Source organism: Phoenix dactylifera, chromosome 3 (assembly GCF_051530095.1).
Source record: "Phoenix dactylifera cultivar Ajwa chromosome 3, Ajwa_hap1_PhDact_Kaust_v1.1, whole genome shotgun sequence".
Classification (NCBI taxonomy): Eukaryota; Viridiplantae; Streptophyta; class Magnoliopsida; order Arecales; family Arecaceae; genus Phoenix; species Phoenix dactylifera.
In genome coordinates, this window is record NC_143192.1 from 52,514,066 (window position 1) to 52,540,064 (window position 25,999).

General features: G+C 37.3%; 1 protein-coding gene across 10 annotated transcripts; it reads right to left on the minus strand.

Moving 5' to 3' along the window:
• Positions 1-213: 213 nt before the first annotated feature.
• Positions 214-22,264, minus strand: LOC103706173 (alpha-mannosidase-like). Of its 10 annotated transcripts, none has more exons than XM_089929780.1 (30): positions 21,738-22,246; positions 21,318-21,662; positions 21,144-21,227; positions 19,735-19,823; positions 19,479-19,653; positions 18,703-18,822; positions 18,538-18,621; positions 18,396-18,467; positions 18,133-18,246; positions 17,949-18,052; positions 17,584-17,677; positions 17,314-17,481; positions 17,121-17,198; positions 16,127-16,192; positions 15,978-16,034; positions 13,255-13,474; positions 12,839-12,975; positions 11,268-11,333; positions 11,114-11,173; positions 10,947-11,018; positions 9,866-9,913; positions 9,581-9,700; positions 7,165-7,230; positions 4,354-4,466; positions 4,172-4,256; positions 2,649-2,759; positions 2,473-2,568; positions 2,348-2,395; positions 2,205-2,273; positions 214-622 (listed from the first exon to the last, which is right to left on the minus strand). In XM_089929780.1, exons 2-30 carry the CDS (start codon positions 21,513-21,515, stop codon positions 434-436), a joined length of 3,003 nt encoding a protein of 1,000 aa, XP_089785906.1. In that variant the 5' UTR covers positions 21,516-21,662; positions 21,738-22,246; the 3' UTR covers positions 214-433. The 10 variants fall into 10 exon arrangements, 9 of the variants coding, with proteins under 9 accessions (XP_089785906.1, XP_089785907.1, XP_089785913.1 ...); XM_089929781.1 differs by having other exon boundaries at positions 17,949-18,049; positions 21,738-22,243; XM_089929787.1 differs by lacking the exon at positions 21,738-22,246 and adding an exon at positions 20,767-20,859 and having other exon boundaries at positions 21,318-21,335.
• Positions 22,265-25,999: the final 3,735 nt, after the last annotated feature.

Sequence of the window (25,999 nt, forward strand, 5' to 3'; positions counted from 1 at the left end):
ATATCGACATATGCAGAAAGGGGTAGTTAAACCAAAATTTGGCATACAAGGATGTAACAAAAACTTCAAGACTGAATATAATTCTTCAATTAACTAGAGAAAAGAACAATTCTTTGATGTTCTTTATGTGCAACTAATCTAGCAAAGCATCTTATTTTAGGTAAATCAGATAATTGCTCTTCAATAACAGGAAACAACTCTAAGACGGCAAAAGTCAACTAATGGTGCATTTAGGCTGTTTATTTGCAATACTGTAGAATGAATCCATCACACTGCTTTTCGAAGCTAGATACTATGTATAAGAATACATATGGTTGAAAACCAGGTTCTGTTGCTTGGGAGCATAGGTGTGAGACGAGTGATTTGGGTCTTGCAATCCTCCAAGTTTGCAGGATCACAAAATAAAAACCTGACACTATTTCAGGGACTGGATTTAGAATTTCAACAAGAATGTACGGATTTCCATCGGTCCCAACTCAATAACAAGGGTGACATTGTTGACTGGGCCACCCCTCACTGGTGCCGGAAAACGTCCATTATCTCCTTCAACTTGCCAAGTCATCTTCTTCATCTCAGACTTCTCTTGGTTTGTTGATAAGCTTGTTTCCTTCAATTCTTTAATCTACAAGGGAAAAGAAGATTAAACCCATTTTGTGTTTTTACTATTTACAGGAAATCCTTTGCCTTTAGGAACTGGACTTTTACCTAACTGAGTACATTTTACCTGACTAAAGAGTGAAAAATGAAAAGAAGTCACAGGAAAAATATCCATATGAGAAGTTCTAATGGAAGACATAATCCATAGTATGAGCATAAAATTACATAATAAAAAACTAGGAAAAAGTTGCATGGCTTAAATATAGGAACATTTAAATGATCCACAATCATATTTTCAAAACATGTCTCAAATTAGTATGTCTTCCTAAAATATATCACTATGAAGCAAAAGTATGCTTCTTATGTAGGAAAATTATTTGAGCTCACTGTGCATCCAGAGGTCACGTTATCAAGATTATGGATGGTGTCAAATAAATAAAGAGAATAGTCATTGGTAATCACGATGTGTTAACTTGTTAGGACATCGTTAGGATCTTAAGAGACCTCTGGATATTAAACTTATGCTCCTGTGTTAATAATAGCACTAGAAGGTTTATGACTTCGTGATTCTAACTCTTCAGCAAGAATATTTATGGAATGAAATTTGACACTATTCAATGATAATTAGGCCAAACTACAAGGTAGCAGAGTGAAAAAATTATTGCACTGCAATCACTTCCAGATGTAGCAGAAATGAGACCAGAGCGAGATGTGATGGAACCATTATGATATGCATCTGGATGACATGATGAGAGGTGAGATCCTTAAGTGTTCATCACAAAGATCAAGGCCACTAAGAATGAGATGGGAGGTCATAATTTAACCTTTCTGTACTATCCTAAGCAGTAACCTACAAATTGTGAAAATATGATAAAGATAGCGATGCTTACATAATAAAAAAATGTGGTACAAAGACTGTTGAGCAACTATTTCTGACAGGCAAGGGGAATCTGAAATCATTTCAAACTCCACTTGTGTAGACAGGATAAGGTCTGGATTAAAATAGTCTTTCTGGTGGCTGCCAGAGTTCTGGTCACCTTATGCTAGCATTGCCTATATATTGACTCTCAGCATCTAAAGATGGAGATGCAATGAAAAAGTCTATATTTCGCAATGGGTCATAATCACATTAAGCTAGAGGAAACAATTTCTAGTGCGTCAACACCATGAGATTAAAGTGGGGCAAACATTAGAACTTAGAAGCCTACAAATGTCTGACGATCCACGAATGGGTGGAAATAGGTCATATATAAAATCATAGCAGGCTACTATATGGTATGTGGATAAAACATGTGACTAGAAAAATGTGTATGTCAAACATTAAATTAGCGGTACCTCTAAAATAGACAATTCAACACAAGCATGCTAGCAAAAATATTTGAATTTTTAAGGAAAAGCTCTGGAGTACTAATAATATATGCGACAAAGATCTTCTATTAATAACGGTTTTATACTAAATTGAGTTTTTGGGAACGTACTTTAAGCCTAAGTTCCTCTCCATGAATACAAAATTTTTTGACGAAGTATAGGGCAACTGTCCTCCGATGAATATGGCCTACGTGTCTACTAGAACAATTAGCTATATACTATCAAGGAGATGGACATACCATTTTCTTCGCAAAAACCCTTTTTAGTTCAACCTTCGCCATTGTTGAATATTGGACATCTTCACCGGCCTGAAGACATTCAAGAGTGTTCAACAAAAGCCCAATATAAATTCATAAAAAGCATTACTTCTTCACTGCCATACCTCATAAAGATGTGCCAGTCGGAGGAGGACAGTTCCATCATCTAGAACCTGAAGATTCAAACAAAGCTGTATTAGGAAGAGTACTGATTGCTAAGCAATGATCATTAGTGGTTTTAAGTTAATACCTGAAGTGTGATTAGTGCAACATTAGGAGGTAAACTGTAACCATCTTCCATCATAGTTGTTTTTGTTATATGAGAAGACTTCCAGCGTGCCTCATCCTATGAGATCAGGTATTTGCATATCAAATGATCTAAGGAAAATAAAGTTGCAACCTTATTTGGTTAGATATACAACATACCTCATGAGTGAATGCTAGAAGAAGAGGTGAATAAATTTGTTGACCATATGTCCTGCGCCAATATGCTCCACTTCCTAACTGGTTGACGCTCATATAATAATTTCCTCTAGACTAAGACAATTTGGACATATAAACAAAAAGAGAACTATTAATATCCCACAAGCAAACAGGAAGTTCCTATGCTAAAATGGCAGGCATAATAATACAACGTGAGATAAAACATATGCTGATTGCACAGTACAAGGAAGATAAGACTTGACATTATAGACATATAAGGTTATTTATGAATAGAAAAATAGGCAGCATTTAAAATGTTAAGATGCAGCTTCAGACTCAAGGTTCTTTGCATGACGTGGTTATATAAGGCAAACAAAAGAAGATTGAGAATGGGGCCAATAAAATGCTTCAAGATAATATACATATTGAACATTCCAGTCATAAACTAGGTGTCCAGGAATAAGTTTTTTGCTATGCCTCATTTTTTAAACTATTCCTCAATTTAACACATCTTCAGCGAACAGCATTGACTTTTTGCTTTGCTGTTTATTCATAGGAGTGAAACAGTTACTGAGAAGTTGAAGTTTCGATTGAATGGATATGATTGACTAGTGCCATAGAATTTTCCTAGGACATTTGTTTTATATATGTTATTATCTAAATTGTTAAAATTCACATATTAACACCATGAATCACATGAATTTTGAAATTCATAATCAGATCTTCTATGTTTTACAAAGGGCTTGCGTAAGTACGGGCGTCAGTTCAATCTTCTCAAAACCTGGAAGAGGAAATTGAGCCATCAATCTCTAGGCAAAGACTTTGAATCCAAAATCATAAAATATGGAATTCTTCAATTTAAGTTCAAGTATTTCAGCCAAAACTATATGATAGTATTGGACTTCGTGCTGCTTGCTTGGTTAAACGTCATGCCTTTTAAGTTTTTTTCCTGTTTTTCGAGCCCTTCAACATTCTTGATATCAGATCACAATTTATATACTACTTCAACTACCATAAAGTATATTGTCTATAAAAGGAAAAGGAATCTAAGAGAATCCACTCAATTATATTATTCATTTGTTCCAAGTAGATACTATGCTAAGCAATGTTTTAAGTCTTCATACTGGGCCTTGTACCAATGCCTTATTGGTACAACATGAGATGCTGCAGTACCAACACATGGTACATCGTTGGAGTTGGCACAACAATGTAGCATCTATTGGTATGAGGGAAATACCAATCCCTGGACTGGCAACGGTGCTTTATCAAGCCCCCCGCCCCTTATGGTACAATACTTGAAACACAAGTGGTAAGGCTTTATTCTGTATTGAACAATTATACTATATCTTTGGGTAAAAATAAAAATTCAAGATCACAAAAGTGGTTTCAGATCCCTAGATTTAGAACAAGGAGAAAAATTATCTGGCTAAAACAGTATAGTTAACGACAATGGACTGTATATAATGCAAATTCGTAAAATTAAAATATGCATGTAGAAACATTTTTAAAACTGAGGTGCAGCATACCGTGAGCCCCTCACAAGCATTATCTACACAAACTTGCTCATCAAGTGGTTCCCCAACACCTCTAGAGTCATCAGAGAGCATGCGCCTTGTAGATAACAGTAGTACTTAGTCAGAAAACAACACCACAAGGGAAACCAAGAGCTGCAAGTAATCACAACAAACCAACAAGGAGGAAATAAAACCTATGAAGCATGATTTCTATTTCGCCATCCTTAATGCTGGAACCTCCAACAGCATGATCTACCAGGATGGAGAGTTCAGACTTCCCATCCGCTATATATATTCCAAGGTTGAGCTGAAATTTTGACCAATAAACTAATCAATAGATACGATATCATCTTATAAGTACATGAAAAATACTAAAATGCCATATAATAACCAAATAACTATACTGGAGAAAAAACATACAAGGTAAAATAGTGAATTTATGTGATGTGGTCTAGACCTAGAAGGCGCTAAGGATATTTCTTGTTTGGATTTATTTTGGGTTACTTTTAGAAGTCTCCAAGGTGCTTAGGAATCAAATTTGAAGGCAACAGATTTATACATTTTGCAAGAAAAATTATCTTGTATCATTTTCCCTCTTCCATTTACGTAATTGATGAGTCCTACATCACTCTAGGTTAATTTTCATAACAGATTTCACTAGATCATAATCCTTATCATGTTCGTATTTATTGGCAATCATGTCTCCTCAGGGCCTCTATTTGTTATAAATTTTGGTTTCCTAAATACGAAAAAAAAAGAATTTGCATATTTTTCTCTATACTCTCCTAGAAAATGAGATCTCAATGTTTTTTATTATATTATGCTTTTGGGCTTGAATAGTCACTTCAACGATAGACTAAGTGCTCAGATGAATCCCTATCCATCTTTTCTCTTAGATTCGATCTTAATATCAGATCCTAACAATTAAAAGATTCTCATCGTTGTTATAAAAGCACTAACATTCAGTATTGGAAATGACAGTGTTCTGTCCTACCATATTTCTGGACAAAACTGTTTACTAGAGGTTCCAGAAACATGAAAAATAGAATATCCAAGCAATTGAATATCAAGCGAATGGAGCTAAAAGTTATAGGTTTCAAGGATGAAAGAGCTGACCAGTTAAAACCTGATGGCTGAAGAGCAAAAGAAAAGCCTTGAAGAAGAAATAGGAACATGAAGAAGATGTTCTCATGCTAACAATTATAAAAGAGTAAGTTTTCTAATCCATCTGTACATAACTGGAAGGAATCCGTGGTCAACCTCATCCACCAGAGAATCAAGGACCATATAATTTATAATCGGTATACACTCTAGTAGCCACACAACAACTTGATTGCATGAAAGGACAAAGTTGGTCTCCACCACCAGATAGTAATTGGCTAATGGAAGAGGAAATAAATCCAGAGTACACCAACGATATTGAAATGAAACTTGTTTAAGCAATGTGATTCAACCTTGGGTTAGATGAGGCACTTTTCTGAGAACTAGGATGGGAGGAAGCCAGCTGCAATTGGGTGCGGGTGTGATTGAGCCCAGGCCCTAGTATCCAAAACCTAGTGACTTTACCAACTTAACCACTTGGCAACCTCATGGTTAGATGGAGCTACAGGTACAAATTTTTAAAATTTTTGTAAGTTTCTAAAATTGGCCTTTAGAGTTATCTATAATAAGTCATGAGGGAGTCAAGTGGCTTGCTTAAGAGACAAGTTTGTAGCCATAGTTATATTAATTCTAAAGGGAAAAAAAAATCAGTCTGTCTTTCTTAACCAAAATTTCTGGTAGAAATATATATCTGCTCCTGTTGGACACAGATGAGCTTTTGCACTTATGTTTCTAGGGAAGGATTTGGGGTGAAACAATTTACTGCCAAAACAGAGTCTGCTATGCCAGTACCGGGCACTATACCGGTTACCCGGCGGCATGAGTCGGTATAGGCCCGCGCTGTGCCGTACCGGGCCTGTACCGACATAGGAGACCGTGGGAGAGAGGAAAAGAGAATGGCCTTCGCCACCCTCCACCACCCTCTGCCGACCTCCCTCCCTCTCCCTCTCCCTCTCCCGCTCGCTCTTTCTTTTCTTCTCTTTCCTTCTCCTTCTCCTTCTCCTCCTCCGGCAAGACGTTTCAGATTCTTTGCCGAAACTATCCCGGTAAACCGCCGGTATGGCTCGGGACGCCCTGAACCGGGCGATTCAGGACGGTTCTGCCAACCTTTTGCCAAAATATATTGTTGGTTGCTATATTCACAAATGACCTCATACATCTGGTCAAAAATACACGTCCCCACTACTAAGTATTCAAATCTGAAGTGATAAAATACATCTAGGTTTCAAAGGATGTGCCATATAAATTACCAAAACAAATGCCACCACTTTTATATGCCATCATCTTGATATGCTAGATTCAACCTATTGTAAGATGATGATATTCAGATAGTCGAGTTGCCAATTTTGCAAATGAGGTCACCAAGTATGAGGGAAAGTCTCTCCTCTCTCTTCAAATAAGATAGAATGAAACTGAAGGAACAATGTCAACTTAAAAGGCAAATGTGCCTTTATGGACAGGTATGGTTGATTTGGGTCAACAATGTTCAATATGAGTCAACACAAAAGGCATAGGCCAGTATGGCTGATACACTGGGTGTTGTCTCTATAGCATGTCCCTTTTCCATTGGCAAATGTAAGCCCCTTTTCTATTGGCACAATAAGTGCCGGTCAAGTAGTCAGTATAAATCAGTTTATAGCAATACCATAGTTCTTGTTAGTCCTCGATTAATGCTAAACAGTACATTGTACTTATCATATGTTCTGCCTTTTCTTTCTTGTTTGACTATGCCTTGGATTAGTATAATAACCACATCGATTGACCTTGTCATATTGTCACTAATTTTTCTAGCTGTCTCACTACTTAGACCCCTAGCCTTATGCTAATTTTGAAGATTACCACATAGAAAGAGGAGAAAGTCCTGTGAAAAGCAAAAGCAGTTCATTTTGTGAGCAAAGTATTACCGGGTAATAGTTTCCAGCAATTGGTTGAGTCACTTCAAGATTCCAATCCTCCCTATAATCACGAACCTAGAAACACAATCTCATAGTAAACTTGTCTCAAATAAAATTACTAGAAAAGTTATCTAGCAAGATCAAGTTCGCACTTGAAACACACACACACACACACACACATATATATATACACATATCTTTATTTACGTGGAATGCTAAACAATAATTTATACTCTTATGACCTGAAAAAAGACAAGGCAAAGTAAATCAAAATAACTTCATATTTTATAATCAAAGCATGAAAAATGAAGCACACGTGTAACATGACATGTATCAGCAGTGATGGTTAAAGTCTTCCATAGTTACAATCTCATTATACAGTTGAAAACATGCTCAATTAAAACCCACTACCATGCACATGCATTTTTTGATGCATACTACTGTGATATAATATGAAATTCATTTTCCTGATTTTTTATTTTTGAAACTTCAGTTACCTGAATAAGATCTCAAGCATGACCTATTAAACTACGATGGAATTTTTATATGTTGTACATCTTTCTTTTTTCACATTGTTGCTGGACTTGTTTGGATGAGTCAAACAAATGTCTTAAATTGTCATTCTCACTGATAAGGAAGAAAAAAACGAACATTATAAAAAAAAATTTTGCTTGTCTATTTTTGTGTAATTTTAGACAAAATGTTAACAAAGTTGTGTATCTTTTGATGTTGATCTTTGTCCATTTCTTGTATATTAGAGTATGGTCACACTCCAGAACTCACTAATATGCAATACCCTTCATCATCATAAGCGCAATACTAGTCACATCAAGAATTATAAATACCGATACCCAATGCCAGTATTCATTCCAGATCATGAACCCAAATGAATTATTCATATAAACCCTAAGTAAACTCGTAATGACATTTTCAATTATTTGAACCTTTAATCTCTGCCAAGTTCTTAATTTCTATCCTTGTCATTCCCCAGATCACCTTGACCTTTTTAATTGAAATTCTGACACAATTCTAAATAATGATGTGTGAACCAACACATGGAAAAATTTCAAGACCTACTGATTTTTTTTTTTTTTTTGCATGCCACATCCTAGAGTTAAAAAATATATCTAAGTTATACCCCTCCAATCACCTCCAAATACCTTTATAGATCAAAAGATGCCATTTTCTCCCATCATGGAGCTAGTGTCCAACCTTTAACACTAATGACACACGCAATAGCCTATTTGTACCTTCATCTAAGTCTAAAGCAAGGTCCGCCGTACCAACCGTATCGATGTACCGGTGGGCGCCAGTACCGGTTCAGACCGGTACGGACTGGTACCGAACTGGTACCACTAGTTTGGCTTGGTTCACGCATCCAAAAGCCTCAAAAAAATTTAAAACCGGTACAGGCCGGTACGGTTGGTTGGTATAGGCCGGTACCGATTTTTAACACCGAACCGGAGCGATTAGAGCTGGTACTGGTTCGGTACGGGCTGAACCGACTTCCTTGGTTTAAGCCAAATGTAAAGTCATCTCCCATCACAACCTATATAACTTTAGAAGCCTCGTTTTTGTTATTCCCTAGTACCTATAAAATCTGAATGCATCACCCCCACCAAAACCCAGATATTAACACAATATGTTGTATCATTTTTTGGATGCTTAAAGCATAGAATAAGTTATGCCCTCTACAGAAGATTTATAAAATTTAATATGCTCTTTATACATAAATAAATCATTGATGTATTATCCTCAACTTCAGTCTTTAAGAAAGAAAATATACATGGCTTTGTGATTCCACCTAATACTTATAGCTTTATCTATGTCATCCATGTATTTCATCCCATATATTTCAAAAACATCACTTACTCTTCAAACCACAATTATCAATGACTGCCATCCAGGAAAATCTTGTATTTAAAGAAAAAAAGATAGGATCAGTGTCCCGCTAGTTTCATTTCTAAATCTCTAACTTCTCTTTATTTTTTTTCTTTTTTAACAAGAAAAGTTGTTTTGTAGGTAAGCACCATTTGAATCAATAATCAGCTTACGTCATAAATGTTTTAATTTGCATATGCTCTAAAGTTCGGTTTTAGAAAAAATGGCCTGTCATTCCGAACTAGATGCTACAAGTATACTCAATCAGCACAGAATTTCTATTGTTTTGGCTTGCTCGTCTCTAATAAATGGTATTTTGGTACATATTCACATATTCAAGAACCTCAATCTTTTTGAAGCATAATGTAACCCCTATCACAATGAATAGAAGAAAAAAATGTTCTCAAAACATGAAGAAAAACATGACTCTCAAAATTATCCTCACCTAATGTGATTCACAGAATCTGGTTGGGTCGACACCAACTGAACAAAATAAAAAAAAGATGCATGTTCAGCTAATGTATGCTTGAAACTAGATAAATACCCGTTTTAGAAAATCTCTGCCGTTAGAGTCTGTAAAAAATGTCCCATTTGTGACCATGTTTGCTGTCAATCGTGTAATGACCTCCTTCCCAACATCATCATCAGTAGGAATGGGCCCAACCTTCAAGAAAAGTAGAAAATTTAGCAATGAATTTAATAAAGAACATAGACATTGTGACCAAGGAAGAACAGATAAAAATTTATTATTAGTTTTTGAATCTAAAATTAAATAAGCATTCTACACAGCAAGCATTCTATACAAAAGAAGCACAAGCAAAGAACTTACAGTATATTCAATTTCTGCATAATCCTTGTCCTTATAAAGTCTGATCACCTGAAATAAATCATATGTGAATCTTTTGATGAGGATTTCGTAAGAGAAACATGATTCCATAAGAAAAGCATATTTTTAGTCAACATGAATGCCACATTAGCTATATACAGTAATATACAGTATAGGAGATAATCATCACCCATTATCTAGTTCATTTTTGCTGAGTGAACCTAGTACATTTTTGTTAAGCAGATATATAAATTAACAACATGGTGATAGCCATTGGAATTGGCAAAAGGACTATAAGGAGGCCCTCTCAGCCATCAAAGTCTCAGGAGAATAAAAAAGAACATATTTTGAAATTATTTTTAACTATGGATTATCATCTATAATGGTCAGACAAAATCAGGTTGATAGATAATTGATGAGATCAAGGAAGGGCAAGCTGTTAGTTGAAGAAACAAGATGGAGAAGGGAAGCTGTTTCCATTAGATTAGGATAATAACCAGAATCAAGGTTTCAACAGTGGAACAGCATACCACCATCCCAAGTGTTGGGACAGGATGAGTCAGGAAATGGATGAGTAGAAATAATTTGAATCCACCAAGTCATCATATATTGCTCGATATGTGAAATGCTATTACCAGGAAGGTTTTAAATGATTGAAATCAAATGATTTTCTTTACGTGGTATATGTGAAAACAATAAGCAGAATCGATCAAGCACATTCATATATATAAAAGAAAGATTTAAAATAAAGACTTTCTTTTATTTGATGAAATTATTCACGAACAGTACCAACATGCAAAAGTACATATGAATCTGCATATACGAATGCATACCTAATCCAGACTCATCTCTTCAATGGGAAAACTCAAAGAAGCCTACATTATGTTATCAATTATGAGAGTGCTCACAGAACAACATTTATAAAAACTGATAAGTTACAAGTAGTTTAATTTTGATGACAGGAAATTTGATCTCAACAAACTTTTATATCTATAGTTAAATTGTTGGTGCACTTCAACAATTAGCAAGTTAAACTATGGATTATGGAATAGGATATTACAACAGAAAATGAGATCTAAACAACCTGATATATCCATGAGTTAAATTGTTGGTAGACTTCATCAACCAATGGTCCACGTATAACCTTTAAAGGTACCTGAATCAAAGAACAATTGCACAACAGTATTTATTTGCATCAATGCCAAGTAATCTATCAAGTTGTGATATCACAAGGTTTATAGAATGAATTACCGATCTGGAAGCAGGTGTTGGAGGAGCACCATTTGGCCGGAAAATGTATGCACCAGATGCCTAGGAAATTTACCACGTGCGGCACAGCCAATGATTAGCTTGAAAAATAGAAATTTTAATAAATCAGTATTGTTAATAATACTAAGTTATATACCTGTGGATCTGTATCCCCGCTGCTTGAGCCATACCACAGATAGCTTTGCTGTATGGGTATATCCACCTGATGCATATAAGACTACTCTAAGAAAGACTACTACATACAACATTGAAGTTTCTAAATTTTAAAGATAACATTATGTCTCAATATTAGCTTGAGTTCAGTTTTAATTTATAATAATTGAACATTGTTCAAGCTGTAGTAGAGGACATCAAGAGGCAAAGTATTGAGTAATAAGCAGGATCTCAATAATAAAAATGAATGACAATAAGACAAGAAAAGAATTCACATATTCATTTTATCCATCAAGATTACCGCATGGCAAAGATTCTTAAAACTGCGTGAAAATTCCTGTTTCAAGATGTATGGACATGGTGTTTTGGACATTTTGCTTATAATCAACAATGAAGTCCTGGGGTTCCACATGGTGGATGTTGACATTGTACCAGTGCCTTTCCAGTCCCACTTCATGTGTCTCATTTCCTTCTTTCTTTCACCTCAAGTCTGTTATCCATATTCACATTCTTTCTATCATTTATATTGCTAGTTGGTATCAGAGCTATAAACAACAACAGAATCATCTTTGACCATGTTGGTGAAGCTATTAGCTGAACAGCTTGGATATGTCTGGTCTATAGAAACTGTCTCTGGGGCATGGATTCCACAGGTTGATGGCAAAGTATATTGGTTATATTTCCTTTTTCCTGTGCATTGACTTTTTTTTTACTCTATGATAGAATGAGCTTTTATGCGACATAATACTCAGGAAAAGAGAAAATATGTTGAACTTCCAATTAGGTCATTTGCCTTTCAAATCTTTAAAGTGGTTTTTGCCTCAGTTATTTTGATTCTATATTTCATCTTCAGTGAAGAACTTGTGAGCTTTATAGGATCCTATTCCCCCCTACAAGTAACATATCGACCTTATTATGTTTTAACTATCTTATATTTTGTAATTAAATTCCAAATATAAAGTGGATGGACTATTATAGATTGAATAGCAACTCCAGTGACTGAACTACAGCAACCTAATTATTTTTAACCAAATTACCATATTACCAATCCCCAATAAATTTTTGAAAAGAAACATAATATCACCAGACAAGACCATCATTATGCATTTTCATGTCTATTTCTAAGGTAAGCTAATATTTTTTTGCGGCCAAAACGATTAGCTTTCAATAATTTAAAAATATTGTTTCTTGTCGAAGATCACATCCTTCTTTAGTGCTATCCTCAATCCAACAATAAAAAGATAGTACTTTGTTAACAAACATATGCCAAAGCTGTGAAAAAAGCAGGATGCTGAAAGAGAAATTATGAATGGAAACTTCAATCAGCAAGCCAGATCAGCAGCTTATTGATATAAGAGATTTATACTTTATAGCAAGCTAAAATCACTGGAAAATAAAACATGGATTTACAAAAAAGCAACTTCTAAAGTTGAGCATTATTTCATGATATAGATACTGTCTATAATTCTCATTAAACGGCAAATCACAGTTTCAGGATGTCCTAACAACTTCTCATGCTAGATATGGCACTGTGGATCAGTAAAAATAACTTACTCCTGTTCTATAATTAACCATTCTCTTGAGTTGTCCAGATGTCGATGAAAAGGACATTTTTAAAGGTCCTGGCCCAACTTCAATTGTGTCATTTTCTGGACCAGCACCAGCTGAGATATACCCATTTCTGCTCATTCCTGTGTCATGTCATGAAAAGGTACAGATAAACAACCAAGACAAATTTTATAACTACAATGCATATATTCTAGGTGTTCTAAGAGGCTAGGCTTCAAGCTAGATACTATGCTGATTCCTTTTTTGGGCACAGGCATTAAGTCTGCCCCATTTGAAAAAGCTACATTTTGCTAGACTGAAACTTAGCAGCATGGCACTATTACATGCTGAGGGTATACTTCATAGTTGCTCCACTTTGAGACTAATGACAAAAATTTATAAATTTGAAGTATGAAACCCACCTTTCCCAGCTGCTCTTGAAACAAGGTAAGAATTCCAACCCAATGGAGGGACAGAAACTTGAAATACAAGCCAATATTTTGGTGCCTCTTTTGGTGACACTCCTAGATAAGCCTTGACATATAAATTTCTTATATTGCTAGTAACATTGTCCACCTCCACAAATTGTGTGTCGATATTATTTCCATTAGAATCTCGTACGACAAGAAGATCATCGTTAACCTGATAGCAAAATAGCATTTGGATAAAAAATGCAAAAGTTTATGAATATACAAATGTACTGTATATTATTCATTTAAATAAGAAACAGAAAAATTAAGAGAATGAGCTGTGTTTTAGAATATTTACAACCATACTAGAAGTGATTTTGGTGATAGGAATTGCAAAGACGGACGGTAGGAGGGTTTACAAATATGACCTTCTAGTAGAACAGGTAAATACCCTGACACATGTTGCTGTGCAGTTTATGAGATCACATGTTCCACTGTATAATGCAGTTTGTGAGAAGCAATATATCCTTAAACAAATAAAAAAGAGAGACGAGTCCAATTGTTGAATACTGCAATTATAGCAATGAAAACTATCTCTGGTGCATTCTTCAGAGAGTGACAACAATTGAAGGTTATTTGAGTCTGATCGATCCACTTCTAGGTTTTAATTGCCAGAAGAGTAATGAATTTTTACTTTTTATTTAATGATCTTTTCATCTGCATCTTTTTTCATCCTTTTTAGATGTGTCACCAGCCCACAACTTTGATGACTAAAGGGCAATTTGAGTAATTAGGAATACTGATCTACAGAGTCTAGTTCCCCAACCCATCATGACCCGAAGTGCTAGGAATACCGATATTTGGATACAAATATCATGTTATTTGTATCCAAATTTAGGTAAAGATTTGAAGCTATAGGATCGATAAACTAGGCTTGTAAAACATGATATTTTATGACAATTATAGAATTTCTATTTCTTGCACAAGCAATTACCCAGACGCACATACAAAGAAGCTGCAAGCAGATGTTTCTTAGGCATATCGGACACCGATCATCAGTCAGAAAGACATGGCTGGAAATGGGCTGGGCTCAGGTTGGACCACACCTTATCGAGTTCTGCCTGAATTGATTTAATCAAGTCAAGGTCTAGGTCTAAGATTGCACATTTTCAGAGTAGTTAGGCCCAATCCTAGTGCCAAGTCTAGATTGTCACAACTATCTCTATGGCAGAGAGTAGTGGAGGCAAGGTTCAAGAGATGCACTCAGAGTTTGATGGCCAAGCCAAGTTGATGCGAATGCAACTGAGGGTGGGAGCAATGTCAAAGCTAAAGAAAACAGCTGTGCATGTGGCGACAAGATTGAAAATGCGAATGGTGCATGAGAGACTGAGGGCCGAGGATGGAAGGGGAGAAAAACAATAGTAAAGAAACAAGGGGGAGCAAATGGAGGGCAGATGTTGGTCCATTCGAGGGAAGAGGAGGACAGAGGGTGGATGAATTTGGTAAGGAGGATGGATGCATCAAGCAGAGTGGACAATGGAATGATTAATAGAGAAGATAAAGGAGGGTGGAGGGATTGATGGAGGAGGAGGGTGGAGGATGGAGTGATTGGAGGAAGAAGTGAAGGAGGGTGAAAGGTGGAGGATGGAGTGATTCAGAAGAGTAAATGAAGGCTGCAAAGGATAGAGCACTGAGGGGACGAGTTGGGAAGGCTGTCAAAGGAGAGGAGGTGGACTAGGGAGAAGACACATAGGCTGAGTAAAGTAGGATTTCTTCTCAAAATTAAAATTTGAGAGTCAATCTAGCCATCCATCAGATGAATGGCCGATACTCTTTATATGTATTTAACAATAATACATTTTATACCTAATTTATACCGTTTTCAGGATTTAGTTTGATCTTGTGCTGGGCCAAGAGTTACTCGAAAGCTTCAAGACTTAAGATCAAGCCCAATCCAAATTGTTAAATCTCAGCCCAAAGTCGGGCCCAAAAGTCTTGTGTTGGACCGAACCTATTTGAAAGCCTACAACTAGGGTCTCTAGGCCCAATATGAAAAGTGGGAGGAGGAAGCAGAAAAAAGGTTCGTTTCCTAACTAAGCAACAGCAGGGGTGATTGGACTGTTTGCATTTATGATTTAACAAAATTATCAATGCTGAAAAAGGTAAGTAAACTATGAGATAAACTAGGGGAGGCAAATTGGCAAAAAGTTATAGAAGAAGAAAGTTAAAAAATAAACATGGCTTCAAAACAAGATCATTAAGAAAACATCCTAAGCAAACATAAAGATTGTTTCCATATTTAATAGATTAAATTGCCACACCTCAGACAACTAGTTATTACGAAGTAAACCCCATAGGAAACAACATTTTTTGTCAAGACACTCCATAATAACGAGAGATAAATATTTTTTTTAAAAAAAGGTTAGCATGAGCTTCAAGGTTTGCTGCAACGGTTAGTGTCGTACCTTATCAAACATACCGTACCGATATCGAACCGATAAAGAGTACCGTACTATACTGACACTCGGTATTATGCCGAACTTTATTATACTGTACTGCATACTAACACTGTAATAAGATGGTACCAGTACAAGATTCGGTACCAAGACGGCAAACCTTGATTAGCTTAATTCCAAGAAATTGTATTTAGATAGTACAACTTTCTATCACAGAAGTGGCAAACTCAAATCATCATGAGCCATAGAGAAAATTAATTTATCACTTGATCTACTCACTGGAATCCTTATGAAGTCACTACGGTTCCATCCAAGAGGATTGTATGCCACCACAACCTAAAGAAGTAAATATTAAAATATATCAATTTGTACCAAAGAAATAATACATGGATGTTAAAGCTCTAAATACATGAGAAAGAACAACTTACCAAGCTCTTCCCATCTAAAATTTCTTCCTCAGTTGCAGGGCAGTAGCTTATATTGAGCAAATTGCACTGATAATAACAAGAGAAACACATTACAAGTAGAATATAAGACTAAAATGACTTGGCTAACATTCAGCTAATATCGTTGAAGCAGGAAGAGGTGGCATCACTTGTCTCACTTTTAACTTATATCAAGGATTTAAGTATGCTGGTGTCTTTGGGCATGCCAGCCACCGGCTAGCAATGCACGTGCTATGTTATGCTGAAATTAAAAGAGAAAAAAATTCAAAGGATGTGATATACTTTTTTAATTGAAAAATATAAAAAAAAACAATCGATAGGTGTGGTGCTGATCCATGCTGGGTGCCAGTACCAGCCCAGCAACATAATGCCAAATGGAACTTCCTGGCACAGCCCAGCATTTGAGACCTCAAACTTTACATACAACTGGAATATATCAATGGCAATCAGATGACCTTACAGAAAGTTCTCTTCAGCTTGGTATCTGACATGGTATATCATAATTGACTGAATTGGCTTATAAGGAACCATCCTGCCAGAAGCGACACAGATGCATCATGTTTGTTTTACAACCTCGAATCATTGGATAAAGATTTTCATGATATCAGATTCATGCACATTCAACAAATGATCCAGTTAACTCATGCACTCTCCACTTTCATCAAGAAAAAAAAAAACTCATGCACTCTCCACAACTTGCATTACATAATATGATACAAGACATCATCCATCCATTACATCGATTAATTAACAACTTTGTCAATTCTCAATCTCTTAACAATCGGTAAAGAGAAAAAAAATGCAGCAACTCTTTTGGTTAACAGATCATTCAAAACATATCTTATTTAGTCTGCGATTCTTGGGCAGCAGTACATGTTTGTGGCCTGACTCGAGTTAAAACTCGATATGCCGATAGTGATAGTAGAACTAAACAGATAAAGTTAATATAATATATAGGAACATGAAAATACTTTACCTGGCTGAAAGTTACTGCTGAAGATGCACAATTTGTATTGGTTAAGCATGGAAGAGCTAAGTTGACAACCTTTTCTGCCTACAAATGACACACAGTGGAAATACACTAATAATGTAAACTTCTGAGGTATTAAACGAGCTGGGGGGAGAGAGAGAGAGACAGGAACAAAAAAGGGCAGGTTATTTCCCCAGACCTCTGAAGCTCCATAAGCAAGGCGTTTTGCATAATCATCTGTTGTATGCTGTTTTGCTGTACCAGTGATAGCGTCGTGATGTTGAGCAATTCCCAGCGCATCTCCTAAACTCCAGGTAGATGGACCAGATGATGTCATCCCTGCTAAGAATTCGATTTGTCGTGCTGCCTATTTAGGATAAGTTATGCCATACTTTAGCAACTTGCAATACCAAATAAGACCCCAGGCAAAACTTAAAGAAAAATTCAAAGCAAAGCATCTCAGTTGTACCAGATAGTATCCACTCAGCATACGAACATAACGCTTAAACGTTGGACGGCTAGTAAAATACCCAGTCCAATAAGCATTTGCCGCATCAGCATATCTGCGAAGTCAGTAGGCCAGCTCAGATATCACATGAACTGATAATTAGTTTTTACCCAATTCTGTAATTTGATTGGACTGGCATCAGCAGAAACTGAGAAATGATCCTACTTTCTCATGTTTAAACTTCAAAATATGTGATGTTGCAAGTGTTTGACAAGGGTAATCTTCCATCATTTCTATGAAATGATTGGTGGTACTCCAACTGCTATTCTCAAAAAAAAATGCGAAGAAAAAATCTTAGTTTAATTAAGGAAACAAGCACAACATACGGAAAATAGTCGTCAAATTTCAGTGGCCAAGATTCATTTGCTGCATTTTTTGCATCAGTATAAATTGATGGAGAAGAATATAGTGCATGGACACGACCATCCTGCTACATTGACATGGCTGATCAGAATATCTTTACAAGAGAAGCGGAAGAGTTAAATATCAAGTATCTTACAGCAAAGATACCTTGTTGACATAATGGATAAGTTTGTCCATTTGCCTGAACCAAGATTCCGCATATTGATATTTGAAATCATCACCCATTGTCCACATCATATGGTTTGTGCGTGTCACGTTAGCCTAATTTTAAGTGTGAAATTAGCATGTATGAAAAGTCTAGACATACCCATAAATTTTAAGTAACGAGAAGCAAAGCAATATGAGATCTCCTACATGAAATTTCAAGGGCGAAAGTAGAAAAGAAAAATAAAAAGAACCTCAAGGCTTACTTGAGTTATCGCAGCATCAATAAAATCATTTACACGTTGTTCAACATTGTAGTCATAAAGTAGTTTATCATCCTGCAAATTTGTAACCAGACCAATGAAAAAAAGCAGTTGACTTCAGATCTCTTTCAATTAGAATTCATACCTGTACAGGTAGGATGTCATCATTGACTTCAAAGCCAAACCCTTCCGGAGGACTATAATGAACAGGAAAGGCATTTGCAAAAATCTGGAGTTTCAAATGAGCATGTCAAGAGAAAAAAGGTATCTATTGGCATAGGACAAGTAAGAAGAGGAAGAAGTTTAGAACCTGAGAAGAGGAACCAAAAGTTTTTGACCCACGCCATATAACTTCAAGAGATTTGCCCACCTTACGCTTTTGCCTATCCTGATAATCAATTCTCGCAAAATGGACAGAATCGAAACCAAGCTGTGGGAACAAATCATGGCATAAGTGAATTCTGCAGTATACAGTAACAAAATCAAATATGCAAACCATCTGTATGTATCTGGACCAGAGAGCAGGCACATTTCAAGGCATGAATAATGGAAATATTTGAGACAGAAAGTGTGATGATTTCTGAAACTTTTTGAGCTATAATTGAAGATGAACAAATTATCTTCATGTATCTGATCTGACAATGGAGAGTATATAGATACGCCATGAGTAGAATTTCATGTCCAATTTTTCAAGAAAATGTAGGATATCCTAAGTCGACAGTTTGAGGAACCAGCGGGTCAACCTACATAGAAAAATGAATAAGATTACCAGAATGGTTGTTGCAAAAGGGAAATGAAGAGAAATGAATTTGAGAAGAGAAGTGTAGTTTGGGAAAAGGGAGAAGCTGCATGGAGATCTTGTAGTTTGTGAGGTTCATCGAATACTACAGTTAATAATGAGCATGATCACTACTATGCTCCCTGTGTTATGCAGATTACAACATTTTGTACAATTTCTGTGGTTTATTGATTACTATAGTTAATGATGAGAGTTATTGCAGATATGGCCCTATTTTATGCAGTGTGTGCGACAGAGAGAGGGAGAAAAGAGGGGGGGGGGGGGGGGGGGTGGTGATTTTGCATTACCTCTGCTCCAAGCAAGTAAGCTTGCACAGCAGAGTGTCCAAATGGATCTATTTGCCATCCAACTCGAGGAACTTTGTTAAATTGCTTCTTGATCATGCGATGACCAAGAGTTGTTTGATCGATCATATCAACGTAATGGACTGTGGCTTCATCATGCATACACCAGCCCCCATTTCTGAACCAAGCACACAGTCATTAAATGATGGCTGACTAATAGCAACTCTTGGTAGAAAATTGAAGACAAAAAATTTCATACATGAACTCCAGTTGGCCAGAATCCACCAGTTTTCTCACTACTTCTTGAGTTTGCTCATTTTGTTCTCTCCACCATCTTTGGAAAAAAGCCTGAAAAATTGTTGGTAAAAGTCCTGTTATTCTTCATTGCTAAATATCTGGGAACTAAACACATAAGTAATAGGTTGAGTAACAATAGCTCATGAAGGTTTTTTCCCATATTTATCTCTATAATTTTTTCTCATTTATAAATTCAACGTTGCAGTTAGGGTGACAAAGTGTGGCTGGCAGGAGCTCCACTTGAAACCACATGATATAGAATTTCGCATAATAGAAAAGATATGCACCTATCCTTGTTTTGGATCAAGTGGTTCATCAAACTGACAGACTTCGTAAAGAGAATGTTCATATATTAATATACAATCTGCATAAGTGTCAGCTTAATGTGAAAATGAAGAGATTTCAGTTGGTTGCATTCAACATTTTTTTTCCAGCAATCTACAAGTTGCATACCTTCCAAGCCACCAAAATCATGAAGGCTGAGCTGAAAGATACTTGAGAAGATGACATGAAAGTAATGGCTGCCTAGATTTCATTTTGACAAGATACTTGAGGGCACCTGTTCTTGATTGTTTGCATTAATTTTCAAATGTGCTTGCAGTAATGAAACATTTTTTGCTCAACAGGAGATAGTATGAGGTGTACCAATTTAATATACATAAAATCTGTTTGTCAACTCGTAAGCTGATTCGAGCATACTTGATTACCAATGTCATAAACCAAGATAGTTAAGGCTAAAGTTATTCAATGTAATAACAGAAAATTGCCATGCGAGTTTGGTAGACTCTCTTCTTATCTAAGCTAATCAAAGATGCTTCGACAATTAATTATATATGTAACATAAGGGGACATGCACTTCCTTCAAGACCTCATGCAAATAAGTTGATATGGATACACAACTTCCAGTTTAGTCTTCCTGTTAAACCGATTAACATTTTCTTTCGGTTCTACTATTTACATAATAGTAGGGGACAATCATCAACCAAGACCTTACCTAATTTTAATATCTCTTTCTGATTTTATTTGATGCTCTTAGATTATCATATAAGCAGTAGCTGCCAAGATGGCTAGGTAACATCACAGAGTCCTGTTCCAAGACATTAGCAGAATCAATATGGGGAAAAAGAACTGCCAAAACTTTATTTATTTATTTTTGTTTAAAATTTTGATTGAAATAAAAAGGCTGCTTATCAGTAACATAAGACAAAGCAAGATACATAAGGCTTTGCAAAACCCATAGTTCAACACGATATACATACATATATAACATCTATCACTCCATCCTTGGATTTACCACATTACCCTACACGAAATTCAAATCATGTTAAAATCCAGAACCAAAAATTGAGAAGTACTGGCTGCAGGGCAAACCTGCTCCGCGAAAACGAACTTCCGGTTAGGATCTTTCAGCAAGGCATCAACCACCGAGTCCAGCACATTCATAACACAAGCACCCTGCATGCATTGCAGAAACGAAAGAAATGACCTCTCTCTCTTAGAAATCCGAGAAACCACATTATATTCCAAGTAAATACCAACTCCAACCTGAATGCTATTATTGGATCCAACATAGTACTGATCAATGGTTTTCAGCCACCCGACATCATCATGGGAATGCGCGACCAGGTGCACATTCAGCTTCCCCGCCACGATGCCGGCGCTTGTATTGTAACGGATGTAACCGCCGTTGCAAGCGGAGATGGCCAAGAAGATGCAGAGAAACGCCACCGCCGACCTCGCCATCTCTGCCCGCCGGATTGCTCCAGTTCCGTAGTATCTCGTACGCCGTCTGGGATGAGGATTTATGGCAAAGAAGAGAAGGCGGTGGAGCCGATGGGGACAAGGGAACGGTGCGCGTCGTTTCCTCCGTCGGAGTTTGAGAGCCGTCCCCTGCGGTTATTGGCAGGATTGATGAGGCTAGGATCAGGGATAAGGTAGGAGTGAGCGTAGCGACTATTTAGGGACCTGGGAGTTCTGATTTTATTGGCTCCGTCGGGATTCGCCATGGATTGTGGAATTTCATTGTTTTCTTGATTTGTTTCTACCATCTTGCACCCTTCTTGACTGGATCCTCTTTATTTTTTCACAAGAAATAAAGGGAGGGTGGAACGCGCGGCTGGACCAATGGATTTGAGGATGTTCTTTGAACGAGACATTAATGAGAGCGACGTGGGCATTAATGAAACGCCGAAGCACACGTGCCATGTCCTCTTCGCGCGAAGAGGTGCCGGCCGACACCTCGTGTCTTTCGTCTCGATGTTTTGATGCCGGCCAAAGCTGTTTGTCCGGACGTGGCCTCGGGGAGGACGACGCGGGGACGGCCTTCCAGACTCCAGGACTTTGACGTCGGCACCGATTTTATGGAACCACCATCCCCCTAAAGCAAAGATGGGGAAAAATTCCAGATGTAGAAAGCGTTTAGGGATTTTCCAAGGAAAAACCCACTTTGTTTTTATTTTTGGATCAATTGATCCTTGGCCCTTGGTAACAATGATAATACTGCTACTTGGAAAGATAATTGGATTGGTGACCAAGCCTTTTGCACCATCTTCTTAAACCTTTTCCAATTTGCTTTGGATCAGGATGTTTCAATTTTCCCTCGTTGGAATTCAGCTACCAACTCTTGGATGCTACTGGTCAAGCTTTCAATATCTCAAAAAACTTTGGAGGAACTCAATGTACTGTCTGATCTCCTCTCCCTTATCAAATCTGGCAGTCTAGTGGAGGTGGAATACTGGTGGGATTTTCTATCAAATCCATGGATAGATTGTTGGAAAAATCTGTTCGCTAAAATTTTATAAATCTCTTTTATGTAATTTTATTTTTTTATCTTTAATATTTAATTAATGGGTGATAACCTACTCTCTGTTATGGTGGGTTATCAATCTACCCATTTTTCATTAGACAAAAAGTACCCTTACTTTTTATAACTTTTAAGGGCACTTTATGTCTTTTTACAATCTCACATTTACTCACCCTCTTAACCCTTCCAATTAAAGCTCTCTCCCTCTCTCTCTCTCTCTCTCATACATATACATATAAATATACATACATACATATATACATATATACATACATACATACATACATACACATACATACATACACACACACATACACATACATACATACATACATGCACATACATACATACACACATATACATACATACATACATACATATATAGACATACATACATATACATACATGCATACATATGTATGTACATACATAAATACACACACACATATACACACACACCGGAGAGAGAGAGAGGGAGAGAGCATTAATTGGGGGTTGAGAGGGTGAGTTAAGGTGAGATTATAAAAAGACATAAAGTATCCTTAAGAGTTACAAAAAATAAGGATATTTTTTGTCCAATGAAAAATGGGTCGATTGATAACCTACCATAACAAAGAGTAGGTTATCAATCCCCTTAATTAATAATATTCTGCACACACTAAATAAATAAATTAAATTTTAATGTTATTCGATTCAAGGCACGCCATAAAAGACACTTCCTTTAGAGTAGAATTCGCCCGGATGCAAATAGTTGATGACGGTCTCCTCCCAGGATACAATGAACCACTTTGTGTTATTGTTGAAGCGCATTCTAACAAAGAAAAATCAAGGTCGAACTCGAACTCGACAAATCCAGATGCATTGAAAATCAGCAAATTTGGTCGAAGCAATCTCTATCAATCCTCTTATATGTGAACACAATTCCCTTCTCAAATGCTTATTTGGTGCAATTGAATTTACCAGAAGAAACTGTCCTTTGCACTTGGACAAATTGCTGACGCATGACGCTGATCAGCAGGAGCTATATCCAGCAGGATGGCCCAGAAAGGAGAAAGGAAGAGAGCTAGGGGGAGTTGCATTTCCTCCATCCTGTGGGATGAAAAAAAATGGACTGTTAAACCCCATAAGCACTCCCCCTCGCCTTTCTTCTCTCCAGTCGTCCTCCTCCGCATTCTCCTTCCACCCTATCCCGCCAGGTCGGGTAGTTCTATATACACCCCCCCTATTGCTCAGGACACCCCCCAAAAACCAAAAAAAAAATACCCAAACTAACCTTTAGTGTAATTACCATATTGCCCTTGAGATTTTCTCATACACCCCCCCTCCTCCTCCCCCGTTTCGTTTTGAAAAGAAAAAAAAACCCCCCCTCAAACCCCCCTTAAACCCCTCGATCCATTTACATCGTTTAGGCGATCTTTGAAGGAGATTTAAGCCCCATTCGAAGCTTGGACAAGCAACTAGTGATTTGGGACGAAGAATCGGCCGCAAAGGTACGTGTTCTACCTTGTTTCGAAATTTTTTTTTTTTCACGGTTCGTGCTCCGTTCGGCACTGGATCGCCGAACAAAAGGCTTCTGTTCGGCTGAACAGTGCCGAACAGAAGCCTTCTGTTCGGCAACCCTCAACCGAACAGAAGCCTTCTGTTCGGCTGCACGGTGCCGAACAGAAGCCTTCTGTTCGGCTGCACAGTGCCGAACAGAAGGGTTCTGTCCGGCTCTGTGCAGCCGAACAGAAGCCTTCTGTTCGGCACTGTGCAGCCGAACAGAAGGCTTCTGGTGCCAAATCGCGTGCCGTGCTGAATTTTGTGCCGAACAGATCCTCTGATTCATTAATTCTTGGTGATAAATTATTTTATATGTAGGGCTATGCTACAACCGAATCGAGTATAATTGGATCAGAATTTGTACTGGATTACACAAGCGAATTTACAACTTACGAGGTATTATAATGTATTGTGCAATTTTGTATTAGTTTAGCGAGCTATTTTTACAACTGTGTACTTACATAAATTGTTTAATGTATAGATCTTCAAGAGTAGAGAGGACTTGTGTAATTGGTGTCGTGAAGCTGGGAGGCGAAATGGTTTTGTTGTTGTAATCAAATCATCCGATGCAGGTACCATTTCTAAGAAACCCAGAATTACGTTAGGTTGTGAGAGGGGTGGGACGTACCGAACCAAAAAAGAAAAGCGAATAAAGACTGCCTGTGGGACAAAGAAGTGTGGATGCCCTTTTGCATTAAGAGGAAAGAAATTGGATACTGCGGATGATTGGATATTACTGGTCGTATGTGGAGTGCACAATCATCCCGCTGCAGAGAATCTGGAGGGGCACTCATATACAGGGAGATTATCTGAGCAGGAGACGGAATTGTTAGTGGATATGTCGAAGAGTTTGGTTCGTCCAAAGGACATATTATCCACATTGAAGGAAAGAGATGCCCTCAATGTTACGACTATCAAGACTATCTACAATGTACGTCAACGGTTTAAGGTTGCAGAGAAAGCCGGGAGGTCTGAAATGCAACATCTATTAGGTAAATTATCAGAGGCTAAATATATTGAGTGGCATAGGAATTGTACTAATACGGATGTTGTGCATGACTTATTTTGGGCACACCCTGGCAGCATTGATTTGTTCCGTGCATTTCCCCGTGTGTTGATAATGGATTGCACGTACAAGACGAATAGGTATCGTCTTCCGCTCTTAGAGATTGTGGGGGTGACATCTACTGACATGACATTTTCAGTTGCTTTTGTATACTTAAATTCTGAGGGGGAAGAAAGCTATACTTGGGCATTAGAGAGATTGCGCAGTGTCATAGCTGATGATGTTTTGCCTGAGTTGATTGTTACAGATAGAGACTTGGCTTTGATGAATGCAATTCATAGAGTATTTCCTACTGCTAGACATTTATTATGTAGATGGCATATTAGTAGGAATGTTTTGGCCAAGTGCAAAAAAATTTTCGAATTGAAGGAGAAATGGGATAAATTTATTATGAGTTGGAATGTACTAGTGCTGTCCTCCACGGAAGACGAGTATAATGATCGCTGGAGTGCACTGCAGAGAGAGTTCGGTACCTATCCAGATGCACTACAGTATGTGTCAGATACTTGGCTGAGCAAATACAAGGAAAGATTTGTTGCGGCGTGGACGGATACATGCAGGCACTACGGAAATGTGACGACAAATAAGTATCACAAATAAAGACTCATTTAATTTTAATTTGCCTCAATTCTTATATCTAACTTTCATTTGTTTACTAGGGTCGAGAGTGCACATGCAAAGCTCAAAAAGCAGCTTGGATCAAGCCAAGGAAGTTTCGAGTCATCTTGGACTAGAATACATGGATTGATTGAGTTGCAGCACAGCTCCGTTAAAGCCTCATTGGAGAAGAGTTTATTGGTAGTGCAGCACAACTTC